The sequence below is a fragment of the Thamnophis elegans genome, chromosome 12, assembly GCF_009769535.1.
Source record: "Thamnophis elegans isolate rThaEle1 chromosome 12, rThaEle1.pri, whole genome shotgun sequence".
NCBI lineage: Eukaryota > Metazoa > Chordata > Lepidosauria > Squamata > Colubridae > Thamnophis > Thamnophis elegans.
Window position 1 is genome coordinate 2077710 of NC_045552.1, and position 26866 is coordinate 2104575.

Here is a 26866-nt window from a genome sequence, read left to right on the forward strand (position 1 = left end):
GAAGTCCGGACATCTTCAAGTTGCCAAGGTTGAGAAACACTGACCTAAGGGGTAGTTTTTGCCTCTGTGGTGTGCTTTGGGAGTAGAACAACTTTAAGGGGGGGGGGGACTGGGAGACCAGCTTGATCTAGTTGTTAAGGTAGCGGGCTAGAAACTAGGAGATGGCGAGTTCTAGTCCTACCTTAGAAGATGGTTGACTGACTTTGGACCGATCACCAGGAGGCGGTGAGGTCTGTTCCCGCCTTCGCTGGCTCGGTGGGTGACTGTCAATCACCAGGAGATATGTGAGTTCTAGTCTCATCAGACCTCAAAGCCAGTTGGGTGAGTTTGGGCCAATCACCAGGAGACGGTGAGTTCTAGTCCTGCCTTAGCTGGCTCGCCGGGGGACTGTGTCAATCACCAGGAGACTTGAGTTCTAGTCCTGTCTCAGACATCAAAGCCAATTTGGGTGACTGGGCCAATCACCAGGAGACAGCGAGTTCTAGTATCTTAACACTTCAAAGCCAGTTGGGTGAGTTTGGGCCGGTCACCAGGAGACGGTGAGTTCTGCCTAAGGCATGAAAACTGGCTGGATGACTTTGGGCCCATCAGATTCAGTCTAACCCACCTCGCTGGGTGGTTGTGGGAAATAGGAGGAATGAGTATTGGTTACGTGGACCGTCTTGAGTTATTTGTAGAAAATAACAAAAGCAGGATAAACAGAACGCTGATTTTTCATGAAAAGGTTTCTTAATGTCTGACGGGAAATGGGAAGCGAGTTTGTTTTTAATTGCAGCTGCCCTCCAAGACTTTCCTATGCTGAGTTTCCGTTTTGATCATCTCTGGCATGAATTCTCTAAGCCAGTGTTTCTCAACCTTGGCAACTTGAAGATGTCCGGACTTCAACTCCCAGAATTCCCCAGCCAGCAAATGCTGGCTGGGGAATTCTGGGAGTTGAACTCCGGACATCTTCAAGTTGCCAAGGTTGAGAAACACTGCTCTAAGCCCCTGGCTGCTCTTCGCTTGGCCATATTATTCTCCATGGGAAAGTAGGACAGGAGCATCTTTAAAAATAAATAAATAAAGTGAAACCAAGTTCATTTGTACGTGACATCATCATCAATTTCTCAGAAGACAGAAATGTGTCTCCCAATCGTCTCACCCAATGCCAAGTTGTGTTAGTTAGGCCAATCCCGGGTTTCCAAAGAGCTGCTGAATGATTGTTACGTTAGATCGTCATTCTGGGTGCTGATCGTGGGTGGCAACGCCTCGAGTTTCATGAAGGGAGTGTCCAAGCTTGGCAACTTTAAAACTAGTGGACTTCAACTCCCAGAATCCCCCCCAGAATGGCTGGCTGGGGAATGCTGGGAATTGAAGTCCATCCATCTTAACTGCCAAGGTTGAACATGCGCGAGTTAGAAAGGGAAAACTGGGTGATTTAGTTTCTGGCTCTAAATCAGGGATGTCCAACCTTGGCAACTTTGAAGACTTATGGACTTTTGACTCCCAGAATTCCCCAACCAGCCATGGCTATTTCCCCCTGTGCTGGCTGGGGGATTCTGGGAATTGAAGTCCGCAAGTCTTAAAAGTTGCCAAGTTGGACGCCGCTGCTTTAGCACAACTAACCTATTTCAACGTTGTGCGCTTAAAGACGCCCCTTGCCAGCTTGGGATGCCTTTAATTCTGAAAAGGCTGCCCGCTCTCCCGTACCCCTCCCCAGGGTTCAAATCCTTCCTCCCCTCCCTCACACTTCTAGGCTTGCATGAAAAGATCCCCTCCCCTCTTCACAGCCGGGGGTACCTAATGCCCTTCTTTGTAGGCAATGCTAAATCATGCATGAATTCTCTAAGCCACTGGAAAGGGTTTTTTATTTATTTAAAAAAGGCAGGGGGTCTCATTAGCACACGTATAAAGGCTCCCTCCTCCCCCCCCCAGCCTCTCAACCTTCTGTTTAGGAACAGGTGACATCACTTCCTTCCCGGCCTCCTCCCTAGCATTCCCCCCGCCCCTTTCTCCAAAGTCCCCGATGCGACTCCCTCCACTTGCACATGCCAAGAAGTCCTTCAAGCTTCCCCATCCAAGGACGTTCACCCTGGTTGCAAGAGCTCGCTTTGCGTGGGGTTTTCCCCTCTGGCCCCACTCCCTCTTTTAGTCCTTTCTGCAGTCACTTTTCCTTCTCCCACAGAAACACACCGCCGCCCCAAGAGGGACGAGAGAAGCACCTTTGCTGGGAATTTTTGAGCGATGATTTCTCCGGAAACCTCGCTTCTCCTCTTTTTCCTCTGGCCAGGTAAGTTCCTGTGAGTGGTTTCCATCCCTTCCCTTCCCCTCCAGCCCGTACGGCTCTCCATCCCCGAGAAAGACACGAGTGGAAGGTCCCCTCCAAAGTTTTTTTTTTTAATTTTTCTTCTGATAGGGGTCCATTAAGCACTTAAGCAACGCCAGCACAGCCCACTGGTGGGGTTTCTTGAACTTCAAATGCAGATCAGCCAAGGAGCTTGATGGTTCCTGGACATCTCCTCTGTTGGGACGCAGAATCTGGGTTTTGCAACCCTGTTCCCAAGGGTCTTTCCTGCTGGTTCTCCCCCCCACACACCTCTACCTTCCTAGGAAAGGCATGATTTTTGCCTGAAACGGGGTGGATGGGAGGGAGTGCTTTTCAGAACGGATGGCCTGTCCCTCCTTTGGAGATCTCAAATGATTTTTGTCCTCTGAAGGAAAAGAATCCGACTTGCGAATGTCTTCTAACAGAATAAAAGAGTGGGATGGGACCTTGGAGGTCTTCTAGTCCAACCTCCTGCTCAAGGAAAAGACCCAATACCGTTTCAGACCAATGATTGTCCAACCTCTCCTTGAAAACCTCCTATTAGAGTTAAAATTATTTCAGATCCCCCCCCCCCACACACAATCTGTTACCTTCCCACTGTGGAGCTGTAATCCTTAGAATCATAGAGCCGCGAGGGACCTTGGAGGTCTTCTAGTCCAACCCCCTGGCCAAGAGAGCCTTCTCTTACCGGCCCAGACACTGCTGGGGCTTATAGGAGTTTGAGTCCGCTCTACTTAAAAACAGCAGGATATTACAGAAGGCTGCTTCTTTCATTCTCACGAAACCAACCCACAGAGTAATCCTGCACAGCTTTTGAAACCAGAAGTTGATGCTCATCTCTATCAGCTTCTTTGGAACCTTCTGGTCCTCAATCTCCTCCTTGAACGCTGCTCACTCTTCCCCAATTGCATTTTTTTTAAAAAAAAACCTTTCCATTTCCCTCCCCCCAACACCTCCATCCCCTCCCCCTCCCGTTCCTTTTGTTCCCCCTCTTTCCATGGCTCTTTTCCAAAAAATCCGCCTCCTTCCTTAAAACACCATGCGGAGTTTATGACAAACCCAAGCTGTTATATTGGTAGTTGGGTTGATTTATTTGTATTTATTTATTTTTTGCCCACCTTCCCCCCCATTCCGCTCAATGAAACAACTATTGGTTTAGATTTGGGATTCTTCCCGATGAAGGCAGAGTCATGGGGGGGGGGGCAGCGCTGCGCCAGTCGTGGTCTTCGGAACTCGGTCGGGATTCCAACTCGGACTTTCAGCACCCTGGAGAGCGGCACATTTTGGTCCCATGGAGGCTGAGACTTAAAATCCTGATATTTTTTTCCCCCCTATCCAGGCATTGTTTAAAAAAATAAAAACACACTCTGCCTTCCTCTTTTTCCGTTCCTGAAATACTTGGATGGTGCGAATGGGCTCACTGCCTGGGTTTTGGCAACAGACTACCTGCATTTTGTACCTTGAAAGTTGGCCAAAAGGCTTGATAAGATTTCTTGGGCAATGCAGTGTACCGGTTAGTTGTAATGGGAGACGGGTCGGTGTGATGTACACATTATTTTGGGGCACTCACGGCTCTTCCAACAGCCAGCATCCCATCCTGGTTATAAAGAGGTGTGTGTGTGTCTGTGTTTTGAGGCTAAATCAGGGTTTTTAGGCAGCAGATCCATTTCTACATAAAACAATCGGGGAATTGTTCCTTTTGAGTCTTTAGTTTATGGAGCTGCTCCGGTCTAAATGGAAAGCGTTTTGCTAAGTACTTTAAGCTAGCATATTATAATTGTTGGAAAGGATGACCTAGTTTTATAGTTCCCTATTGGTGGTATTTAAATCCTAAGGGAAATTACTTTTGAATTTTCATGGGTTTTTCCCCCTCACTGGATGTATCCCGTGTGCCCTCCCAAAAACTGATGTGTTGCCCTGATATTGCTTTTTAATTAAAAAAAAAGTAATTCATAAATAAATGGTTTTATGGCAGAGGTTAATTGCCCAGATCTGTCTTCTCTATCCTTGTTTTAGATCACTGTTGTTAGCCTTGGTGACTTTAAGATGGGTGGGCTTCAGCTCCCAGAATTCCCCAGCTGACATGCCTGGATTTCAGCTCCCAGAATTCCCTAGCTACTCTGCTGGGACCAGTTCCCAGAATTCCCTAACCAGCATGCCTGGACTTCAGCTGCCATAATTCCCCAGCTAGCAACCTATTCTCCGAAGTGAGAACAATTAACCAATGGAACTGCTTGCATCTAGAAGTCGTGGGTGCTCCATGGGAGAGGGGGAGGGGGGTGTTTAAGAAGAGATTAGACAACCATTTGTCTGAAATGGTCTAGGGTTTCCTGGCTGAGCAGGGGGTTGGACTAGAAGACCTCCAAGATCCCTTCCAACTTGCTATTCTCTTCTATTCTTTTATCCACATCAACTACATTAGAAATCTCCAAGTCCCACCTCTGCTCTTTTATTCCCATATCACAGAAAGGAAAGTCGAATTAATATTGACCCCCCCCCCTTCTTCTTTGTGGCAATCCTTTAGATATTGAAAGACTGCTATCATGTCATCCCCTAGTCCTTCTTGTCATCAAACTGGGCAGACTCTGGCTGAGGAATTCTGGGAATTGAAGTCCACAAGTCTTCAAAGTTGCCAAGTTTGGTGATCCCCTGCTGTAGAGAGACCTGGGACCACCATTCAGCCAGGGAGAGAGGCCATCTCAATGGTTACGACTTAACGCTACCGAAATTCTCCAGCTCCCATCTTCACATCGGCAAATCTAAACTTGCGAGTGCAAAGTTGAAAAAAGATCAGGGAAGTGACTCCGTGCCAAGCAGATATTGTACTTATATTCCTCTAATTTGGCATCGGGTCTAAAAGAGCTGAGATGCCCAGAGGGTATTTAGGAGACAGCAGCGCTGATGAGGTCCCAAGTTTCTAATTCAGGTCAGGATTGAGCTCCTAAATGAAGGAGGGCATGCCCCCACCCCAAAATAAATACATTCCAAACTCATGCAACCAGTAAAGACTAGGAATCATCAACACAACATGTTTAGAAAGGACCAGAATTAATTGGGGTGGGGGGAGGTGTAGATGGGGAGGGAGGGAGGGAGTTGTTTCCTTCTGCTTTATGATTGATGCTTTCTCTTCATTCTGAGTTATTTTTGTTGGAATTGTTATTGTGCAGCCTCTAGTATTATGTAAGCCTTATGTAAGGAAGACTGGCACACCTGAAAACCTTAAGTCCTTCTCTCTGTCTTCCTGAGCTGTTAAGAGTCTCAGCTCTCTATGCCAGAGGGGAGGTGGGAGATGTAGGAACCCCCTCCCCCCCAGATGATTAACCCCATAATGGCAGACTTCTTTGCATCAGCCCTCCCCCCCCACCCCTTTAGTTAGCAATGGTCCTTTTTACAGAATGACAGACTTGGAAGGGATCTATTCCTGTTCAAAAGTTTTCTTTCTTTTAAAACAAACATTTCATCATTCCTCAATCAGTAAGACATCGGAGTACAATTTTTTGTCTGTCAAAATAGTTCTAGTTTACCACCAAATTCTTGCCTAGCCTAATGTATACCCCTCCCTCCTTCCCCCCCCAACCCTCCTCCTCCTCCCCCCCCCCCCGACTTCCCAGAAGCCGTACACGGTATGGATTTTTAACAAACACAGTCTAAAATCTATTGAGAAAAAAGAAATAAAGAAATTAATGACATCTCTACATTGATCTTAGCTTCTTCTTGCTGAGCTAACTTTAAACAATTTAAATCATTTCTGATCTTAAGCATAGGCTAACTGGAATTTCTTGGTCCCATATTTATTTTGTATATAGTCAGTCCATTTTTTCCAGTCTCGTTTACATCTCTCATTTGAGTGATCTTTAAGATATGCCGATATTTTAGCCATCTCGGCTAAGTTTGCAACTTTCAATGTCCATTCTTGAGTTGTAGGTAGGTCTTCCTTCTTCCAGTATTGCGCCACCAACAGTCTTGCTGCCGTTATTAGGTGCACTTGGACGTGGCTGTAGAACCTGGAAGGGATCTTGAAGGTCTTCTAGTCCACCCCCCTGTGACTTATTTAAAAACCAACAGTGGGTCTGATAAAGAGGACATGAAAAGGGTAGGGGGAGATTGGATTGTAAGTTGGCCAGAGTCACAGGACAGAAAGAGAGAGAGGCAGTGAACCAGTTTAAGAAGTAAATAATAGATTTTAAACATATTCACTGTTATTCTGGCTGGAAAGAAGTTTTGCCTAACCCCTTTCTGCCGATATTTGCTTGAACAGCAACAAATGAAGCAGCTGAAAGGCTTTTCTGGGATGGAGATATATAAAAATAAGGAAAATTTAATCCAGGGATTAGTTCAAGCTTGGCAACTTTTAAGACCTCTGGATTCCCAACTCCCAGAATTCCTCAGCCTGCATGCGAGGTAGCATGGCTGGCTGGGGAATTCTAAGAGCTGAAGTCCACAGCTGTCAGGATTGAAGGACCCTGGTTTAATCGGTCTCATTTCTTCTGGGCTTTTTAGCCTAGGAAGGGAGATCAGACAATGAAAGGAGAAGGGAAGAAGGGGAAGGAGGAAGGGGAAGGGAGAAAGAAAAGGAATGAAAGAAGGAGTACAAGGATAGAGGATGAGGCAGGGAGGTGAGGAACAGGAAAATAAAAGAGAAGAGAAGATTGGCACCTCGAAGTGGAGATGCAGGAAGATCATTCCCACAGCAGAGGGATATCCTGCTTTAAATAAGAACTTGCTATGGTTCTCTTGATGTACAACAGCTCAAAATAAATGTGTGTCTCATTTGATGAAAAGAAGGGACTGGGGTGACATGATAGCAGTCTTCCAATAACTAAGGGGCTGCCCCACAGAAGAGGGAAGTCAACCTCTTCTCCAAACCACCTGAAGGCAGGAGAAGGAGCATCGTATGGAAACTAATCAGAGAGAGAAGCAGTCTGGAATTAAGGAGAAATTTCCTAACAGCGAGAACAATTAATCTGTGGAACAACTTGCCTCCAGAAGTTGTAAGTTGCCCCATCACTGGTTTTTTTTTTAAAAGAAGATATTGGATAACCATTTGTCTGAAGTGGTGTAGGGTTTCCTGCCTGAGCAGGGGGTTGGACTAGAAGACCTCCAAGGTCTCTTCCCACTCGATATATTGTTCTGTTCTTTTATCCACATCAACTAAATTAGAAAGCTCCGTGCCCCATCACCTCTGCTCTTTTATTCCCACATCACAGAAAGGAAAGTTGGATTAATGTTAGGCCGGTCATGAGCGCGAAACCTAGCAAGCTAACCAAAGCACCCGTGTTTTGCTGCTGAAATTTAGGCATGTTTAAATATTTGGCAGTTTGGAATTATTTGAATATAATGCTTTCTCTTTATTTCCCCCAGCGTTTTCGCTGCCCGTACCAACTCAGCTGTCCAAGGACGATGAAACGGTAAAGGAAAGGGAAAGGGAGGGAAAGCGAGGACTGTACAGATACTCCTCGACTTACGACCGCAATTGAGCTCAAAATTTCTGTTGCTAATTGAGACACTTTTGGGTGACTTTTGTCCCATTTTATGATTTTTCTTGCCACGTTGCTTAAGGCAATTCCTGCAGTGGTTGAATTAGCCACATGGCTGTTCAGGGAATCTGGCTCCCCCATTGGAAAGAGACTTTCAAAATACCTTTCACCACTAACTTCCTGTTGTCAGGACTCCACCCAGTTCCTTTTAGGATGTTTGGCCTGCCACACACTCTCTTATTTTATTATGCTTTTTCACTAGTGGGGAATTGGGAGCGGGGATTGTATGGAGTTAGATGCTATGTAGCCATAACAATATTCTTTCTAGAAAGCCAAGGTCATCCTTTGTCTCTGCACCTCTGCACCTGACCGGAACTGGATGGGTGGAAGCTGCCAGCGTGGCAGTGGGAGATTGGACCATGGGATGATGGACTTGTGGGGGCAAGATCATGGACTTTCAGCTGGGTGGAAAACCCAGGAAGCTTTCAGATTTGGGTTTCCCACGGATGTGCCAACATGTCTCTGTTAATAAATTAATACCCCCAGAGGGAGAAGGAAGGGAGGGAGTGTATCGGGAGAGAGGAGTGGTAGAGGGGGAGGGGAAGTAGGGTAGAGGGGAATGATGGAGGGAAGATGGAAAGTTGGAGGGGGGCGAAAGAAAGGGTGTATGGAGCATCGAAGAGGTACATTGGGTTTCTATTTTGGGGGGTATTGTTGACAAGAGGAATGGCTGTGTTTATTGTTTAATGTTATATGGCCCCGGTTATGCACAGTATATATGTGACTGTACGAAATGAAAATGGAAAATAAAAACACATTTACAACTAATACCCCCAGAGATCCGGACCCTTCCCACTCTCTCGGCCTTCCGAAAGGCTACTAAAACCTGGCTATTCCGGCAGGCCTGGGGCTGTAGACCTCATGGATGAGGTCGAGCCCCGCCTAGATTGAGTGCATGACGTGTTTCTTTTTTAATATGCTTTTCTTCCCTATTTTTAATTTTTATCCTTTTTAGAGTTTGTATTCTGTAAGCCGCCCGGAGTCCTTCGTGATTGGGCGGCATATAAATTCATTAAATTTGAATTTAAATTGGAACTTAGAGCAATACTTTGCCTTGGACTCTGATTTAATTTTGGATGATATTTGGAACGCTGACGCCTGTCTTCTGATTTTTCTGGCCAGGTGATTAAATGCATCTCAGAAATCTTAGCAGACACCCTGTCCAGATCCAGCCCAATGCCAGTGACCAGCGATTGTATGAAGGTCCTGAGGGAGGGTAAGTGGAGATTTGGGCACTTCCTCCTTCTCTTATCCACAAATGACATTCCCTCCTAGCACTGATGATGTCACTTAGTTGGGTAGCGAAACACCTGCAAGAAAACCACCAAGCTCAGAGAGCTCCAAGGACCCCCCATAGTTGTCGTTGTCCTCCTCCTCTCTGCAAACCCCAGGGAGGCTCAGAGGAGACCCTCCCCAGTTTCTTGGGTGGTAAAGGCGACAGGTAGGGGGAACAACGGTAGTTTCACACCTGCAAGATTCTTAGCATTAGAGAAGAGCCGTGGTGGAGCAGTTGGTTAGAATGCAGGCTAATTCTGCCCACTGTTAGCAGTTCCTGACCGACTCAAGGTTGACTCAGCCTTCCATCCTTCCGAGGTCAGTAAAATGAGGACCCAGATTGTTGGGGGGCAAGAGGCTGACTCTGTAAACTGCTTAGAGAGGGCTGTAAAAGCACTGCGGAGGGGTATATAAGTCTAAGTGATAATGATGTTCCTTCCACTCCCTCCCTCCCTCCCTCCTTCCCTTCTATGGTGCGCAGTGGTTAGAATGCAGCGTTGCAGACTAACTCTGCCCACCGTCTGGAGTTCGATCCTGGACCAGCTCAAGGTTGACTCAGCCTTCCATCCTCCCGAGGTCGGTAAAACGAAGACCCGGATTATTTGGGGGCAAGAGGCTGATTCTGTAAACCGTTTAGAGAGGGCTGTAAAGCACTGTGAAGCTGCATATAAGTCAAAGGGCTATTGCTATTACAATGAAATTGAATTTGCTCATTGGGTGTTAAGCCTACCAAATTTACCCCACGAGGCACCGATCTTGCCTGCCTAAGGGCGATATGCGAGCTCTTATAGCAATAGCAGTTAGACTTATATACCCCTTCATAGGGCTTTCAGCCCTCTCTAAGCGGTTTACAGAGTCAGCATTATTTCCCCCACAGTCCGGGTCCTCATTTCACCCACCTCGGAAGGATGGAAGGCTGAGTCAACCTTGAGCCGGTGAGATTTGAACCGCTGAACTGCAGATAACAGTCAGCTGAAGTGGACTGCAGTACTGCACCCTAACCACTGCTCCACCTCGGCTCTTATCTGACCGTCCTCTTGGCAGACTCTCCCTTTTCCGCTCTCCCAAGCTCTTTCCCACCTTCCCTGACCGCAACACTGCATGCTTAAGAGTTGCTTGCGATGTGTGTGTGCGCATGTGCATTTGTGACTCTGGGCGTGTTAACACGAGCTCTGTTTCAGACGACAGAGTCCTGACGATGCTCCACCATCGGCATCTGCTGACAGAGTTGGAGGGCCTCGCCCATCAAGGTGAGCAACCTCCATTCTCGTGTTCGGTTCTTTGCCAGGCGAAGATGGAAGGTAAGAGGGCCCTTTTAGGGTGCCAACTCGTGCCTGGGTGTCTCGGGGAGGGGGGCTCGGGAGCTGTACTCTGGACCACTCTCTTTCTCCTGGAAAACAATCCCATGGAAGTGTGGCTAACAAATGTGTTGCTAACTTCAAAACTGCAACGATTCACTTAACCACGCTGGCAAGAAAGGTTGCAAAATGGGGCAAAACTCACTTAACAAATGTATCGCTTAGCAGCAGACATTTTAGGCTCAATTGTGGTCTAACATGGATGTTAGACAGCAGTGAGAGAATTACAGAAGTCAGAATCGGCCGGATGACGGCGCGAGGGAAGGAATTGTGTTTCTTTACTTTTTAACGCTGACTTTTTTTTTTCTTCAACGTCTTCCGTTCATCTCCAGAAAACACAAAGCATCTCCTGGCCCACGAAACCAACCACAATTCTCGGGAAGAAAAGCAACAAGGAGAACTCAAGAAGAGGGGGAAGCCTGCCCAACGGAAGGGAGCTGCCCCTGAGGAGGGGGAAGAGCTCGCTGGCGAAAAGAAAGATGTGGAGGAGGAGGAGGAAGAAGAAGAAGAAGAGAAGGAGGTGACTAAGAAGGAAGAGAAATCTAAAAACCTAAAGGAGGAAGCCGAGGTCTCCCGAGAGGAAGATCTTCCAGATGCTTTGAAGGGACGAGATGAAGAGGAAGAGGAGGAGGAGGAAGAGGAGGGAGAAATAAAGAAGAAGGCTTCCTCAGAGACGTGGCACTCCAAAGAATATTTCGGCCACGTCAAAGAAAGAGGTTCCAGGCCGCCCAAAATCAGAAAGGAAATGCGTGAGGGGGACGAAGAGAGGCAGGAGACGGGCAAGAAACGCCCGAGGATGGATGAGGAAGACGGGGAGGACACCTCAGAAGAAGAGGAGAAGAAGAAATACCATCCTGGAGGAGACAACGATGAGGAGAAGTGGGAAGGAGAAGAAGAAGGGAGGATGGCCAAGAGGGTGGCGGAGAAGGCCAGCGACGAGGAGACCGCTCAGTTTGAAGAGGAGGAGCAAGAGAAGGGTCTTAAAAGCTCCAAGGCCAAGGCCCACCTCCACAAAGGGTGGAAGCCATGGCAGGAAGGAGCGGAGGAGAAGAACCACCACAAGGTGAGACACGCCCATCACCATCCATCCCTTGACTTGGACCTCAAGAAGAGGTATGAGAAGGATCGGGTGGATCTGAGGGGCAGACACCACACCACCCCTGAGGAGGAGGAAGAGGAGGAGGAGGAAGAAAAGGTCGCCAGGCAGAGGAAGGTTGGTATCAAGGAAGGAGGAACTATGAGCTGGTTTGATTTTTTTTTTTTTAAAGGCTTCAAATTCAGTTTTGATGGCGTCAGCTTTCAAAAAAGAAGAAGGGGGAATAAAATAGAAAAATAAAAGGAGTTGGGAAGATCTAGGAGGAAGTGAAGATTTAGGCTTCCAAAAAGTGTTTTTTCCGAAATATGGATCCTTTAGGATAGGTTGATTTTAGAACTTGTGGACTTCAACTCCCAGAATTCCCCATTCTGGGAGTTGAAGTCAACTCATAAGTTCATTAGCATGATAGCCAGTCCACTCATCTTATAAGTTCATTAGCATGGTAGCCAGGGAATTCTGGGAGTTGAAGTCCACTCATCTTATAGGTTCATTAGCATGATAGCCAGGGAATTCTGGGAGTTGAAGTCCACTCATCTTATAGGTTCATTAGCATGATAGCCAGGGAATTCTGGGAGTTGAAGTCCACTCATCTTATAAGTTCATTAGCATGATAGCCAGGGAATTCTGGGAGTTGAAGTCCACTCATAAGTTCATTAGCATGATAGCCAGGGAATTCTGGGAGTTGAAGTCCACTCATCTTATAAGTTCATTAGCATGATAGCCAGGGAATTCTGGGAGTTGAAGTCCACTCACCTTATAGGTTCATTAGCATGATAGCCAGGGAATTCTGGGAGTTGAAGTCCACTCATCTTATAGGTTCATTAGCATGATAGCCAGGGAATTCTGGGAGTTGAAGTCCACTCATCTTATAGGTTCATTAGCATAATAGCCAGGGAATTCTGGGAGTTGAAGTCCACTCATGTTCATTAGCATGATAGCCAGGGAATTCTGGGAGTTGAAGTCCACTCATCTTATAGGTTCATTAGCATAATAGCCAGGGAATTCTGGGAGTTGAAGTCCACTCATGTTCATTAGCATGATAGCCAGGGAATTCTGGGAGTTGAAGTCCACTCAAGTTCATTAGCATGATAGCCAGTCCACTCATAAGTTCATTAGCATGATAGCCAGGGAATTCTGGGAGTTGAAGTCCACTCATAAGTTCATTAGCATGATAGCCAGTCCACTCATCTTATACGTTCATTAGCATGATAGCCAGGGAATTCTGGGAGTTGAAGTCCACTCATAAGTTCATTAGCATGATAGCCAGGGAATTCTGGGAGTTGAAGTCCACTCATAAGTTCATTAGCATGATAGCCAGGGAATTCTGGGAGTTGAAGTCCACTCATAAGTTCATTAGCATGATAGCCAGGGAATTCTGGGAGTTGAAGTCCACACCTTATAAGTTCATTAGCATGATAGCCAGGGAATTCTGGGAGTTGAAGTCCACTCATAAGTTCATTAGCATGATAGCCAGGGAATTCTGGGAGTTGAAGTCCACTCATAAGTTCATTAGCATGATAGCCAGGGAATTCTGGGAGTTGGAAGTCCACTCATAAGTTCATTAGCATGATAGCCAGGGAATTCTGGGAGTTGAAGTCCACACCTTATAAGTTCATTAGCATGATAGCCAGGGAATTCTGGGAGTTGGAAGTCCACTCATAAGTTCATTAGCATGATAGCCAGGGAATTCTGGGAGTTGAAGTCCACTCATAAGTTCATTAGCATGATAGCCAGGGAATTCTGGGAGTTGAAGTCCACTCACCTTATAGGTTCATTAGCATGATAGCCAGGGAATTCTGGGAGTTGAAGTCCACTCATCTTATAGGTTCATTAGCATAATAGCCAGGGAATTCTGGGAGTTGAAGTCCACTCATGTTCATTAGCATGATAGCCAGGGAATTCTGGGAGTTGAAGTCCACACCTTATAAGTTCATTAGCATGATAGCCAGGGAATTCTGGGAGTTGAAGTCCACTCACCTTATAGGTTCATTAGCATGATAGCCAGGGAATTCTGGGAGTTGAAGTCCACTCATCTTATAGGTTCATTAGCATAATAGCCAGGGAATTCTGGGAGTTGAAGTCCACTCATGTTCATTAGCATGATAGCCAGGGAATTCTGGGAGTTGAAGTCCACTCATAAGTTCATTAGCATGATAGCTAGGGAATTCTGGGAGTTGGAAGTCCAGAAGTCATAAAATCACCAAGGTTGAACACTCCCAATTTAGGAGCCCATTGTTAGAGCTTCGTCCTCCTCACCACAACTGCGATTTGCTTCACAGCTGTGGCCAAAATGCTCATAAACTCGGCCACATCTCACGTAACAACTCCTTGGCTTAACGACGGAAATTCCAGTCCCAATGCTGGTTGTACGTTGAGGACTACCACCTCTATCCCAACATTGTCTCTCCTTCAAAGGTGGTTCACCACGCCCTTCGCCCTCTAAAACTTCTTTCCTCGGTTCAGAAATGGCAGGAGCAGCCTTAAATTTCTCGGCCCACAATCATCCCGGCTGGGGAATTGTGGGAATTGAAGTCCACTCATCGGAGGATGGAGAAGACTTGAATCCAGACACAGGCGGGAGAGTTCCTCTCTTGTTTTTTTAACCATATTTTCCCCTTGCTTTTCTCTTAGGCTCCCGAGGTGGAGAAACTGGAAGAGATTGTACGGGAGTTGAAGTGGGCTGCTGACCAACTCGAGGAACTGAAGACGGGTTAAATCCTGCGGCCGCCTCAGGAGCTGGGGAGGGTAGGAGAAAGCCCAGCTATCCCCCCCCTCTTCCTCCTGTCTCTATGACCCTTGTATTCAGCTTGGCTTTAGACTGTTAAACTAAGTTTTCCCTTGCTTACAATGATAATAAAGAATAGTTGCAGCTCAGGGTTGAACTGTGGAATCCTTGGGGGTCTCTGAGCTTGGTGGTTTTCTTGCAGACGTTTCGTGACCCAACTAGGGAACATCATCAGTGCTGCAAGGGAGTGGGGTATGTGGAGAGGAGGAGGAAGAGGATTGTGGGGTCCTTGGTGGTCTTCTTGCAGGCGTTTCATTACCGAGCTACGTAACATCTTCAGTACTAGAAGGAAATGAGATTTGCTCTCTGTTTGAATTTAAGTAGCAATAGCAGTTAGACTTATATACCGCTTCATAGGGCTTTCAGCCCTCTCTAAGCGTTTTACAGAGTCAGCATATATCGCCCCCAACAACAATCCGGGTCCTCATTTTACCCACCTCGGAAGGATGGAAGGCTGAGTCAACCCTGAGCCGGTGAGATTTGAACAGCCGAACTGCAGTCAGCTGAAGTAGCCTGCAGTGCTGCATTTAACCACTGCGCCACCTCGGTTTGTCCCGTCAGTTGGTGGTTTCTTGCGAGATCCTTGGTGCTTTTCTTGCAGATGTTTCAGGACCCAGCTAGCTAACGTCATCAGTGCTAGAAGGGAGGAGGGGGGTTGCTCTCTCTCGATAGTTCCTTGATAAAGTTAAAAGGAATTTGGTAATAGGAACTACCAACTCAGTTAATTACAGTCTTATCAAGGAATGACCAAAAACACTCCCACCAACTCTGAGAAGGTAGGCCACTTGTATATATATATAAACAGACAGCACACCCCACTCCCTTCTCGAACTGATGATACTACCTAGCTGGGTCATGAAACGTCTGTAAGAAAACCACCAAGCTCAGAGAGCACCAAGGAATACGCAGACCTCCTCCTCCTCCTCTCCACATACCCCCCTCCCTTTCAGTACTGATGTTACCTAGTTGGGGAAAGAAACGACCACAAGAAATCAACAAGCTCAGAGACCACCAGGGACCCCACAAATATCCGCCTGACTCGCATTTTGCCCCCAAAGAGGGAGTCCCTCACTTCCCAGGTTAAGAGCTGGCTACAGAAGACTGTTTTAGGAACATTTCGTTCCAAGCCTCCGTTTTCCCCATTGATCCACTCTCCTTAGCTTGCTATGGCTTCGATGGTCTCTTAAAAGCTCAGTGCCAGAGTTTATTCTATTCTGCATTTTTCAATTACAAAGTCTTTCGGTGGCCGGTGGATGAGTTTGCATTGCAGCTTTTCTACGTCGCAATCCCAGGGAACAAGGCTCTCTTTTCTGCATTGCACATCAAGATTTTTTTAAAAAATGGTTTAATCAATGTTTTTCACTTTCGGCAACTTGGAAGGTGGGCGGATTTCGACTCCCAGAATTCCCCAGCCAGCACGAATTGAAATCCCACTCGTTTTCAAGTTGCCACGGGTGGGTGGGTGGGGGAAGCAACAACTCTGGATGAAATAAACGGGGGCTCCCATTAACTTCTTAATTTCCACTCTTAATAGAGGTGACCTGTTGGCACCTCTGCATTTTGTTATGTGTAAGCTTGCCTTTTTCTTGACAACCGCTGCGGTCCCTTCTGCTGCACCGTTGCGCCAAATGTATTTTGAATCTGCACACATTGCAAATAAAAACCACGGCCGAAGACGATGCTCACTGTGTTTGCGTGTGAGCTAGGGCTGTCTTTGCGTCCTCCATTGTGGCATCCAATGAGTCCATCATTCTTCGTGCAGCTTATTTTTCAGGATAAGAGTTGTTTTTGGCTTCTGCTTTCGCACCCAGGTGAATAGCAGTTAGACTTATATACCGCTTCATAGGGCTTTCAGCCCTCTCTAAGCGGTTTACAGAGTCAGCATATCGCCCCCAACAATCTGGGTCCTCATTTCACCCACCTCGGAAGGATGGAAGGCTGAGTCAACCTTGAGCCGGTGAGATTTGAACTGCCGAACTGCAGATAGCAGTCAGCTGAAGTGGCCTGCAGTACTGCACCCTAACCATTGCGCCACCTCGACTCAGTTAGAAAAGCTAGTTTGGTCTAGTTGTGAAGGCACTAGGTTAGAAAGCGGGAGACCGTGAGTTCTAGTGCCCCCTTAGGCACAAGAACTGGCTTGGTGGCTTTGGGCCAATCGTCAGGAGATTGGGAGTTCTAGTCTTGCCTTGGGCATGAAAGCATGCTGAGGGACCGAGAGCCAATTGCCAGGAGACGGCAAGTTCTAGTCCCACCATAGGCGTGGAAGCCGGCTGGGTGACTTTGAGCCGATCACCAGGAGGCTGTGAGTTCTAGCCTGGCTTTAAGCATCAAAGACAGCTGGGTGACTTTGAGCCCCAACCACCAGGAGATGGTGAGTTCTAGTCCCACTTTAGGCATGGAAGCCGGCTGAGTGACTTTAGGCCAATCACCAGGAGATGGTGAGTTCTAGTCCCACCTTAGGCTGGGTGCCTTTGTACCACTCCGGGTCTCTCAGCCAAACCCACCTCACAGGGTGGTTGTTGTGAGTAAAATAAGAGGAAGGTGTGTTGATAAGTTCCCCTCTTATTTGTAAAAACGATAAGATGGGATAAATGCATCTCTTCCACCGTCATCAAATATAATTCATATTAATTCAAATATCTTAACTCAAATATTTACTATATTCACATCATCATGCCTCCAATTTTATTTGACTATAGTTATTTAAACGTCCTTCATCCTTAAATATACCAAGGTTTAATACATAACCACATACTGGCATTTCATTTACTTATTTGTAAAATCCTCCATTAACATTAAATCCTCAAATCCTGTTTTAGCTAAACATCCATAGTATTTAATACCAAAATTTTCTAATCCTCCATGTATATAATTTATTATTATTATCCTTTCTTTATTTAACTATATGCTATATCATAACATTTCCCCCCTATTAGTTAAAACTTAACTGTATTTAGTTACGGTGGAAGAGATGCACAAAAGCCTTTTGTAACCAGCTGATACACTTTCTACACTATGTAAAGGAGGAGTTGTATGTTTGTTTTGAAAATAAATAAAAAGAAATCTTTTAAAAAAGATGGGATAAATAAATAAAAGACAAATGCACCTCTGCTAATTGGGCAATCCAGCAGTTTTCCCTCCCATAATATCGGCGTTAAATGCCAGTTGAACGGGAAGAAATCTACAGGAGAAATTTTACATCTTAAAAGATGTAAAGAAAGATTCGCATCATATTCTGCTTTGGATCTGAAAACAGCAATAGCCCTTAGACTTATCTACCGCTTCGCAGTGCTTGACAGTCCCCTCTAAGCGGTTTAGAGTCGGCCTCTTGCGCCCCGCCCCCCCCAACAATCTGGGTCCTCATTTGACCCACTTCGGAAGGACGGAAGGCTGAGTCAACCTTGAGCCTGGTGAGATTCGAACTGCCGAATTGCAGGCAGCCGAAGTAGCCTGCAATGCTGCATTCTAACCCCTGCGCCACTGTGAGATGGGGTGTCTGTGTGTGTTTGAATTATGCGTCCTCCTATCTGAGTGTGATGCCGCTGAACTTTCAGCCAGGGGTTGCCGGCGCCAGCAGCAATGAGAAAGAAGACCAAAAAAAATCACACACCGTATCCGTAAAGTTTAATCTGTCTGCTCGGGAAGACCTACAGAATACAATCGACAGAGAAGAGCCAGAAGGAGGGGTGGGGGGAAAAAGCAGAGAGAGAGAGAGACCGAATCGAGTCATAAATGCAGGTCACAGGAAACCACACTGGAACTTCAAAACACTCAGCGTCCGTGGAAAGGGGGACTAGGAACACGGCAAGGCAGAGCAGAGTTCAAAAGCCTGGTAAACCCACAATTCTTTCCTCTTTGTTACAGGCATACCGGTGGGGTGTGTATGTGTGTTATTTTAAAGAGACACTCCTGCAGGGGGTATTACGCTCCGGAGACAGCGGGGAACCTCCAGCCTCCTCCCCCCCCCCCCAGTTATTGTTAAACACCAGTTCCAAGCAGGTTCTGGGTTCCAATTCTGTTTTCTTCCATCGAATCCTAGCGGCTAGCACAGTGTTTCCCAACCTTGCCCACTTGAGAAGATGTCCGGACTGCAACACCCAGAATTCCCCAGCCAGCTTGTTGAAATCCGGACATCTTCAAGTGGACGAGGTTGGGAAACAGTGTGCTAGACCCATCCTAACCATCGCTAATTTGCACTGGCATCTTTTCCTTCGCGGTGATGCCGTCCACGGTCACCTTTTGGGGACAAATTATTTCCCAGCGGCTTGTCAGATACTGGAGAGAGACGGGACTGCAATCCGCCCTTCCCAAGTTATTCCCCAGATTTAGAAATAAAGCCGGAGTGGGAACAACAGGCAGGATTGGCCAAAAGGATTCACTTCCCTTGGAATTTAGCGGGAAGTTTTTTCAGGGCTCGTTTCTGAACTGCCCAACAAGGGGGTATTTGGGGGTGGGGGGCTTCGGGCAATAATGATGCCGCCCTTCCAGACAAGGTGAGTTGAGACCATCCCTTCATCAGGGCCTGACAGAATTACTGCTCGTCTAAACGGAGTGTGCTTCACTTTTCCACTTTCTTTTTACAATCCACAAACTCCTTTTTTTTTTTACAATTCCAGAAGAAGGAAAGAAAAAATAAAATTTCTTCTTCCTAAATCCCGCTTTTATTTCAGAAGAGATCTCCCCCTCCCAACTAAACCACCACCCCCTAATTGCTATGAGACCCCCCCTCCAAAGGTGGTATTTTGCGAAGCCCCGGATAAAAATTGGTCCAAATATTTAGGGTTACAGCTCGCCCGCAAAAATCTCACGCCGGTTGGGGTGACGGTTGTGTTGAAAACCAAGCCGCGAAGAGGAAAAACTTTCCGTGGTGCCAAGACCTTATTCTCGTCGGAAAGACATTGGCCGAGCGAGGGGGAGGAGTCAAGCGGGGAACTAGTCTGGAATCTCTACGTAGGCACAAAAGGGCGACGCCTGACCTTGAATGCGGTTGAACCTTACCGCATCTGACCCAGGCGCAAACTGGCAATCTGGGCAGATTCCTGTATTCTAGACACCAGCAATGAAGTAGCTGATTGAACTCTTCAACCGGGAAATCTGGCTGTTCGCGCCTGGCAAATCCACGACGACAAGGCAGGAGGAGCCCATCTAAGGTCCTCAGACCCTCTAGCTCTCCAGAACAAGATTCACAGACATTAAGGAGGAAGGGAAAGCCGAATCTGACCGTGAGCATCCCCAGGAAGGTCGGGGAGGGGTGTGTGTGATCCAGGAAGAGATGGACAAGAGGAGGCCTTTTCGCAACTAGGCTCTGCTTGGGACACACGCCGGCCACCGGCTAATAACGAAGGAAACCCGAACCTACTGATTCTGAGACATCAAGGCAGGCAAAGAGAGAGACATCGGAGATGAGACATCAATTTCTGAAGGACAAAATAACGGAGGGTACACATCGGAATGGGGGCCCCTGGGGAAAGAGGCCTCCGGGCCAGGCGAGGCTGCTAACCCTTTCGTCCCGGCCTTTATAAATAAGTTTCACATCTAGCTCACAGTGAAGATGCAATTTGCTACAGAGATCATAGCCAGCTGCCACCCTGGGGCACTTTTAGTGGAGTCCAGCGTGGGGCAAAAGGGCTCTTTCGGGCTCCCTTCTAGTGGCCACAGTTGATCACGATGTCGTCGTATTCTTCCTAAGGAAAGAAAGAAAGATGGGTCAAAGGAGTTGGATGCCTGCAGGACTGAGCTCGTGTGTGTGCGTGTGTGTCAAAGGCAGCATCAGTTTTGAGTTGCGCCCACAAGAGACCAAATTCCAGCCCACCTTGAATTCTGCTGACCTTTATCTACCACCAATTTGCTTTTTCTGTTAGTAGTTTGGATTCTTGTAGAGAATGTTAGCATGCAATCCTTCCTCCCTCCCTCTTTTCTTCCTTCCTTCTTTCCTCCCTCTCCCTCCATCTGACTCCTTGCTTCCTTCCTTTTCCCTGCCTTGATTCCTTCCTTCCTCTCTCCCATCCTGTCTGACTCCTTCTCTCCTCCCTCCTTCAACTCCTTCCTTCCTTCTTCAATTCCTTCCTTCCTCTCTCGTCTGATTCCTTCCTTCCTCCCTTCCTCTTTTCTTCCTTCTTTCCTCCCTCTCCATCTGACTCCTTCCTTCCTTCCTTCCTTTTTCCTGCCTTCCCTGCCTTGATTCCTTCCTTCCTCTCTCCCATCCTATCTGACTCCTTCTCTCCTCCCTCCTTCGACTCCTTCCTTCTTCAATTCCTTCCTCCCTCCCTCTTTTCTTCCTTCTTTCTTCCCTTTCCCTCCATCTCCTTCCTTCCTTCCTTCCCTACCTTGACTCCTTTCTTTCTCCCATCCTGACTCCTTCCTTTCTTTTTCTTCCTTCTTTCCTCCCTCTCCCTCCATCTGACTCCGTGCTCCCTTCCTTCCGCCTTCCCTGCCTTCCTTCATTTTTCCCATCCTGTCTGACTCCTCCCTCCCTCCCTCAACTCCTCCCTCCCTCTTTGCCTGAGACACATTCCTCCCTCCCTCCCCTCCCCTCCCCCCGAGTGCCAAGTGGCCCGTCTCACAGCTTACCTCTCTCTCTTGCCATTATGATCCCACTCACCTCGCTGTTACTGTCCACACTTTCTTCGGAATCCCACTCCGGCTCCTCGCAGCCAAATTCCCGTAAGAGCTGTGGGATTTTTTGGTCAAGCCGGTGCATGGCGCTGTACATGGGCGTGTAGCCCACATACATGCGTGCCTCTGTGTCAGCTCCGGCACGCAAGAGGTATTCCACTATTTCAGGGCTCTGGGATTCCACCGCCAGGTGGAGGGGGCTCCGGCCACAACTTAGCTCCTGCAAAAGGGGGGGGGGGAAGGTAATGCAACATCACCTGAGCTGGGCACTCTGTATACTAAGCAAAATCAAGGCAGGGTTGTTTTGACTTTCTTTCTCACCCGTTCTTCTACCTCTGGGTTTTGTCTCATGTCCGGGCCCCTCCCTCATGGCTCCAGGCGGCCCCTCCCAGCCTGACATCCCGTCACGGAGGCAGGAGCTTCAGGGGAGTCACCAGATTGCAACATGATCTCCCTGACACAGACCGGGATTCTTGCATTTGCACAAACCCGCCTTGCAAACGGGCGGAGTTTTCGCAATCGGCGGGACTAGTTAAAAGTGGGGCGCGGTGAGGTTTGTGGGTCAGTCGTGGGCAGGACCTGGGCCTTGTTTAGCCTGTGCAGTAGGACAGGCTGCCACGTTAAACCTGGAATGTTGTCGATGTCACACCAAGACAACAACTGCTTGTCGACGGCTCAGTCGAAGGCGTCGTGCAAATCCCGCTTGGGATGCTCCCAGTTACAAGACGTGGGAAATATCCAGGCAACAAATTAGTGCTATGCGCACAAGGTGAGTTTCAAGCTCTTGTGGTTGAGAAATAGTTTCGCAACAATAACCTAGCAGAAGTGGTAGAAACTGTGGGTGGCGTTAAGAGAGGGATCAGCCTAGAATCCCAATTCGGGTACCAACTCCACTTGTGGCTACAGAGAGATTCTAGGCTAAATCCTCTTTTAACACCGCCCCCCAGCTTCTGGCAAATCCTTCTCCTACTCGATTGCCCACTTCCTCACTTGACATCCACGTCAGTGGTCAAAACTGACTGATGCTTAATAGGGACAGTCCTCGACTTACGACGGGTTGCTTAGCGACCATTCAAAGATACGACAGACCCCAAAAGATACCTATGACTTAGTCCCTGCGTTTTGATGCCCAACCCATCCCTCATAGTCACTTAACCACATTTCATATGCTGGGCAACTGGCCTGTGTTTATGGCCATTGGCCGCATCCTACATAGTCACATGACCATGTTTTACGATGTTTTTGACAAAACCCAGTGTTCACTTCCAGTTTTTGGTAAAAACGCCCCCATAGCAAGCAAGGGGTTTGTTTAATGCCCATGGATTCCCTTAATGACCATGATTTGCTTAATGCATGTTGCAAAATAAGTCATAAAATCAGGTTGGTCACGTGATCATCTGTTTTATGAACATCGTGACTTCCGACCATAATGGGCATGCTGCGCTGAGGTGGCGCAGTGGTTAGGGTACAGTACTGCAGGCCACTTCAGCTGACTGCTATCTGCAGTTCGGCGGTTCAAATCTCACCGGCTCAGGGTTCACTCAGCCTTCCATCCTTCCGAGGTCGGTGAAATGAGGACCCAGACTGTGGGGGGCGATATGCTGACGCTGTAAACCGCTTAGGGCTGAAAACCCTATGAAGCGGTATGTAAGTCTAACTGCTATTGCTATGCTCCATTACAGTCATAAAGTGAGAACTACCTGTAATTATTATTATTTTTTGTACCTGATTTCCCCCCCACTTTTCTATTTGAATTTCTGGCATTTTTCAAGCTAACAACGAGGATCGCATCCTTTAAAATCAAAATGAAATGGATATAGGGTTTTTTTGGGGGGAGACTTCATAAACTTGGAAAACTAACCTGCCTGTTGAGATCAGATCCTGCAGAGATTAAGAGGCTGACCATGTCCAAATCTTTCTGTAGAATGGCCACATGCAGGGGGATGTAACCTGGCGGAGAGGCAGAGGGGGTTTGAGGAAGACACAAAAACAGACAAAACAATTTTATGAGGTCAACCTGGGTTACGGGATGGAAAATGGAAAAACATGTCATTTCCTTTGACCCGCAAACTTTAATCCGCCACGCTGGAATTCAAAATGTACCCTTCATACAAAATAAATAACATATTGTTCCAATTCGGTTCAGATCCTTCTGCCAAAATTCTATGCAAATTTGGCAAGGAGGTAAATTTTTAACCACGCAGAGCCGTAGAAGTCAACAACCGACTTTGAAAAGGAGAGTAAAAATCATATTCTAAGAGGGAGGGGGGGGGGAAGGAAGAGACATATATCTTGTTAACCCCAAGGCTTCTCGTTGTAACAAACCACAACGGGACATCATTTTATGCGTCGTTCGTATGGTGCATTTTTAAAAGAAGTCACTGTTCTGGTGTTTTATATTTTGATAACGCATTTTACATGCTGTTTCTGTGAATTTCATGCATTCACGCTGCAGTGTGTTACATCGTAGAGGTAGTTCCCCGACTTACGACCACAATTGAGCTCCAAATTTCTGTTGCTATGTGAGACACTCGTCAAGTGCCCCGTTTTACGAACTTTCTTGCTACAGTGGTGAAAGGAGTCCCTGCAGTTATGAAGTTAGCAACACGGCTGTTAAGTGGATCTGACTTCCCTACTGATTTTGACTGCCAGGTCGCAATAGGGGATCGTGGGACTCAGAGACATTGCGACAGTCACAACTATGAGACCGTGGTCAGGCATCTGCATTTTGAAAACATGGGACCACGTGGATGCTGCCAATGGTCGTTAAGTGTAAAAAACTGTCGTCAGTCACTTTTTTCAGTGCTGTTGTAACTCTGAACGGTCACTAAATGGATCGTTGTAAGCCGAGGACTACTTGTGCAAAATAAATAAATAAATAAATAAATAAATAAATAAATAACAGTTAAACAAGGTTGGTTACAAGCCCATCTGTTCATCAACGTATCGTAGAAATTGAACGTAGCTAAATTTATATTTGTGTGAATGTTGAAGGCATGACAGTGATTTTTCCCCTCCGCCCAGCCAAGAGGACTAGAAACTTGTGCTCACAGCTCTCTCTCTCTCTCCCTGTTTACGACAGACTTCAAAGAGGACGGTTCTACCTATTTCACGGACGCCCGCTTACCATCGTAATTGGCGCGATCCAGTTGGCCCTGGAAACGGTTGCCCTGACCGAGCCTTTGGTTGGCGAGCGGCGCCAGAAGCTGTTCAGCGCAATCCCGCCATCCCTCTCGGCACGCTAAGTGCAGGGCTGTGTGGCCTCCTTTCTCTTGAACGCCTAGCCCGGCTCCTGCCGACACAAGTTTGCCAACAAAGCTGGATGCCCCGAGAATGACGGCGATGTGTAGCGCGGTCTAAAGGAAGAGAAGGAAGGGTGAAACATTTCGCTCGAGACAAATCGACGGCTTTTAAAACCAACTGGCTGGTTTCGCAGAGCCTGGTCCTCGACTTACAACCGGTATTGGAATTTCCATCACTGATGGGAGTCATTCAGTACAGGGAGTCCTCAACATACAACGGTTCATTTAGTGGCCGTTCAAGGTTGCAACGACACTAAGAAAAAGTGACTCGTGATGACTGTTCTTCACACTTAGGTTTGGCGTTCTCTTAAAATAAGACTAGCGGACTTCAACTCCCAGAATTCCCCAGCCAGAATTTCTGGGAATTGAAGTCTGAAAGATTTTTAATTTTATGCTGGCTGGGGAATTGTGGGAGTTGAAGTCCACAAGTCTTCAAGTTGCCCAGGTTGGACACCCTTGTGTAAGAGAACACCAAAACTATTATTTGTTTAGTAAAATTGTTGCCCCCCTCCCCCCGGCCTAAAAGGCATCCGATCCACTCAAAATCTACAATCCTCCTTGTTTTTATTGTACTCGGCTTTTAACCAGTGCAAATTCTGTTCTCAGGTCTGTCCCAACAGTCCAGTCTTTCTCAACCTTGGCAACTTGAAGATGTCCAGACTTCAACTCTCAGAATTCCCCAGCCAGCATTCGCTGGCTGGGGAATTCTGGGAGTTAAAGTCCGGACATCTTCAAGTTGCTAAGGTTGAGAAACACTGTCCTAGTCTCACTTGTGAATTTTGGGACAGCCAGGACAGCTAAAGTGAAGAAAAGTGCTCTTCGGCCTCACCTGGCCAAGGTCGTTCTGAATATCCAGGTAATCTGTTCCATGGGTGTATTGCAGAATAGAGTCCAGGAAAGCTTCGTGTTCATGGATCACGGCCAGGTGAAGAGCTCTGGAACGAGAGGAAAGAGCAAACTTGGCTAAGAAAGGTTGAACTCACAAGTCGAAAATTTTTTCCTGCGGTATAGTTCTCGACTTACAACCATTCGTTTTAACGACCGATCAAAAGTTACAACTTTTGATCAGGCGTTACACAAAGTTACCCTTTGAAAAAAAGTGACATCGGCCCAATTTTTACACCGACCGTTTGCAACATGGCTACGGGATCAAAATTTGGATGCTTAGCAACCGATTCCTATTTATGACGGTCGCAGTGTCCCAGGTTCATGCGATCCCCTTTTTGTGACCTCCAGAGAAGCGAAGTCCACGGGGAAGCCGAGGTGGCGCAGTGGTTAAATGCAGCACTGCAGGCTACTTCAGCTGACTGTAGTTCAGCAGTTCGGCTGTTCAAATCCCACTAGGCTCAAGGTTGACTCAGCCTTCCATCCTTCCGAGGTGGGTAAAATGAGGACCTGGATTGTTGTTGGGGGCAATATGCTGACTCTGTAAACCGCTTAGAGGGGGCTGAAAGCCCTGTGAAGCGGTATATAAGTCTATTGCTATTCCCTCAACCGTTGTTATTGTTACAGACTTAGCAACCGCAGGGATTCCCTTAAAAGGTCGTAAAAAAGGGGGGGAGGGGGCACAACTCACTCAGCCAACATCTCGCTCAGCAGCCCAAATCTGGGTCTCGATGGCGGTCGTAAACCGAGGACTACCTTGTACAGGCAGTTAAATCCTCGGCTTAGCATCGCCATCGAGCCTGGAAGTTCTGGTTAAGTTGTGCTGGTCCTTAAGCAGGTCATCAGGTGAGCCCACCCACCCCCCCAACTTTCAATTTCAGGGACCACCACCCCCCCCAGTCGCCCCTCATCCCGAGACACAAGGGTACCTACGTGTCTCCATCCTCAGTGACGAAGCCCAGGACGTGTCTCAGCCAAGCCTCGGGGGCCACCTGGCTCTGGAGGTGGACGCCCCCCACCCCTTCCACCAGGTCGCCCACCCCCTCGTCGCCCCCCAGGGCCGAGTCCAGGCGCCCCTCTTCCTCTTCCTCCTCCTCCTCCTCCAAGGACTTCTGGGGGGCTCTGGGGTCAGAGGTCACCGGGCAGACCCCAGACCCCCCCTCGGCGTCTCCACGGCCCCCCAGGCCTCCATCCTCCTGGAGCTGGACCAGCTGCCCTTCGCTGAGCGAGCCCAGGCCGCTGTCGCACCACTCCTCGCCCCCAGTCTCCAGCCGCTTGGGCTCCCCGGGGCCGCCCTGGCCGGGCTGCCCCTGCACGAAGGCCATGGCTCGGGATGGGCCTACACAAGCGCCCCCGCTACGGGCAGCGGAGCCATCGCGGAGGCCGGGCCCAGAAGCCCCCCCGGGGACCGACGGAACTCAAGCGGCCGGCCCGGCCGAGGATGCCATGAAGGGGAATTTCAGCGGCCTGGGGATTCCCCTGCCTGAACGTCTTATCAGGCGAAGAGAGGCATGCCGGGAGTTGTAGTGACGCTCCTTGCCGTCATTCTGCCCCCCCCCTCCCTCCGCGCCTGCGCTTTAGAAAAGACGGGAGGCGCCATATTTCCCCCCCTCCCCGAGGCATGATGGGAAGTGGAGTCCTGCGAATGAGGGCGTTTGTGTATCATTCGCGTCTTTTTTTCAAGTTCTGGTGCTTCCCTTCAGAACTT

The 26866-nt window shown here is 47.8% G+C and overlaps 2 protein-coding genes across 3 annotated transcripts; one reads left to right on the forward strand and one right to left on the reverse strand.

Annotated features, from left to right (window-relative positions):
- Positions 1–1511: 1511 nt before the first annotated feature.
- On the forward strand, positions 1512–14489 carry CCER2 (coiled-coil glutamate rich protein 2). Of its 2 annotated transcripts, none has more exons than XM_032227349.1 (6): positions 1512–2269; positions 7667–7713; positions 8965–9058; positions 10299–10418; positions 10808–11688; positions 14203–14489. In XM_032227349.1, the coding sequence occupies exons 1-6, from the start codon at positions 2224–2226 to the stop codon at positions 14284–14286; spliced, it is 1272 nt and encodes a 423-aa protein (XP_032083240.1). In that variant the 5' UTR covers positions 1512–2223; the 3' UTR covers positions 14287–14489. The 2 variants fall into 2 exon arrangements, with proteins under 2 accessions (XP_032083240.1, XP_032083242.1); XM_032227351.1 differs by having other exon boundaries at positions 1513–2269; positions 10299–10367.
- A 3474-nt stretch (positions 14490–17963) lies between these two features.
- NFKBIB (NFKB inhibitor beta) lies at positions 17964–26697 on the reverse strand. The gene is made up of 6 exons (XM_032227355.1): positions 26092–26697; positions 25103–25208; positions 24099–24327; positions 22833–22921; positions 20958–21191; positions 17964–20040 (listed from the first exon to the last, which is right to left on the reverse strand). Exons 1-6 carry the CDS (start codon positions 26481–26483, stop codon positions 20002–20004), a joined length of 1089 nt encoding a protein of 362 aa, XP_032083246.1. The 5' UTR covers positions 26484–26697; the 3' UTR covers positions 17964–20001.
- Between the last annotated feature and the right edge of the window lie 169 nt (positions 26698–26866).

Bases quoted from the DNA above. Each gene is read 5' to 3' on its own strand.
- CCER2 (XM_032227349.1), top strand. From the start codon at position 2,224: ATGATTTCTCCGGAAACCTCGCTTCTCCTCTTTTTCCTCTGGCCAG. The intron at 7,714-8,964 runs GTAAAGGAAAGG...TTTTCTGGCCAG, and splicing joins TGTCCAAGGACGATGAAACG to GTGATTAAATGCATCTCAGA. The intron at 9,059-10,298 runs GTAAGTGGAGAT...GCTCTGTTTCAG, and splicing joins TATGAAGGTCCTGAGGGAGG to ACGACAGAGTCCTGACGATG.
- NFKBIB (XM_032227355.1), bottom strand. From the start codon at position 26,483: ATGGCCTTCGTGCAGGGGCAGCCCGGCCAGGGCGGCCCCGGGGAGCCC. The intron at 22,922-24,098 runs GTAAGCGGGCGT...CCTCTCCGCCAG, and splicing joins GGATCGCGCCAATTACGATG to GTTACATCCCCCTGCATGTG. The intron at 20,041-20,957 runs GTGAGTGGGATC...TTCTTTCCTTAG, and splicing joins GTGTGGACAGTAACAGCGAG to GAAGAATACGACGACATCGT.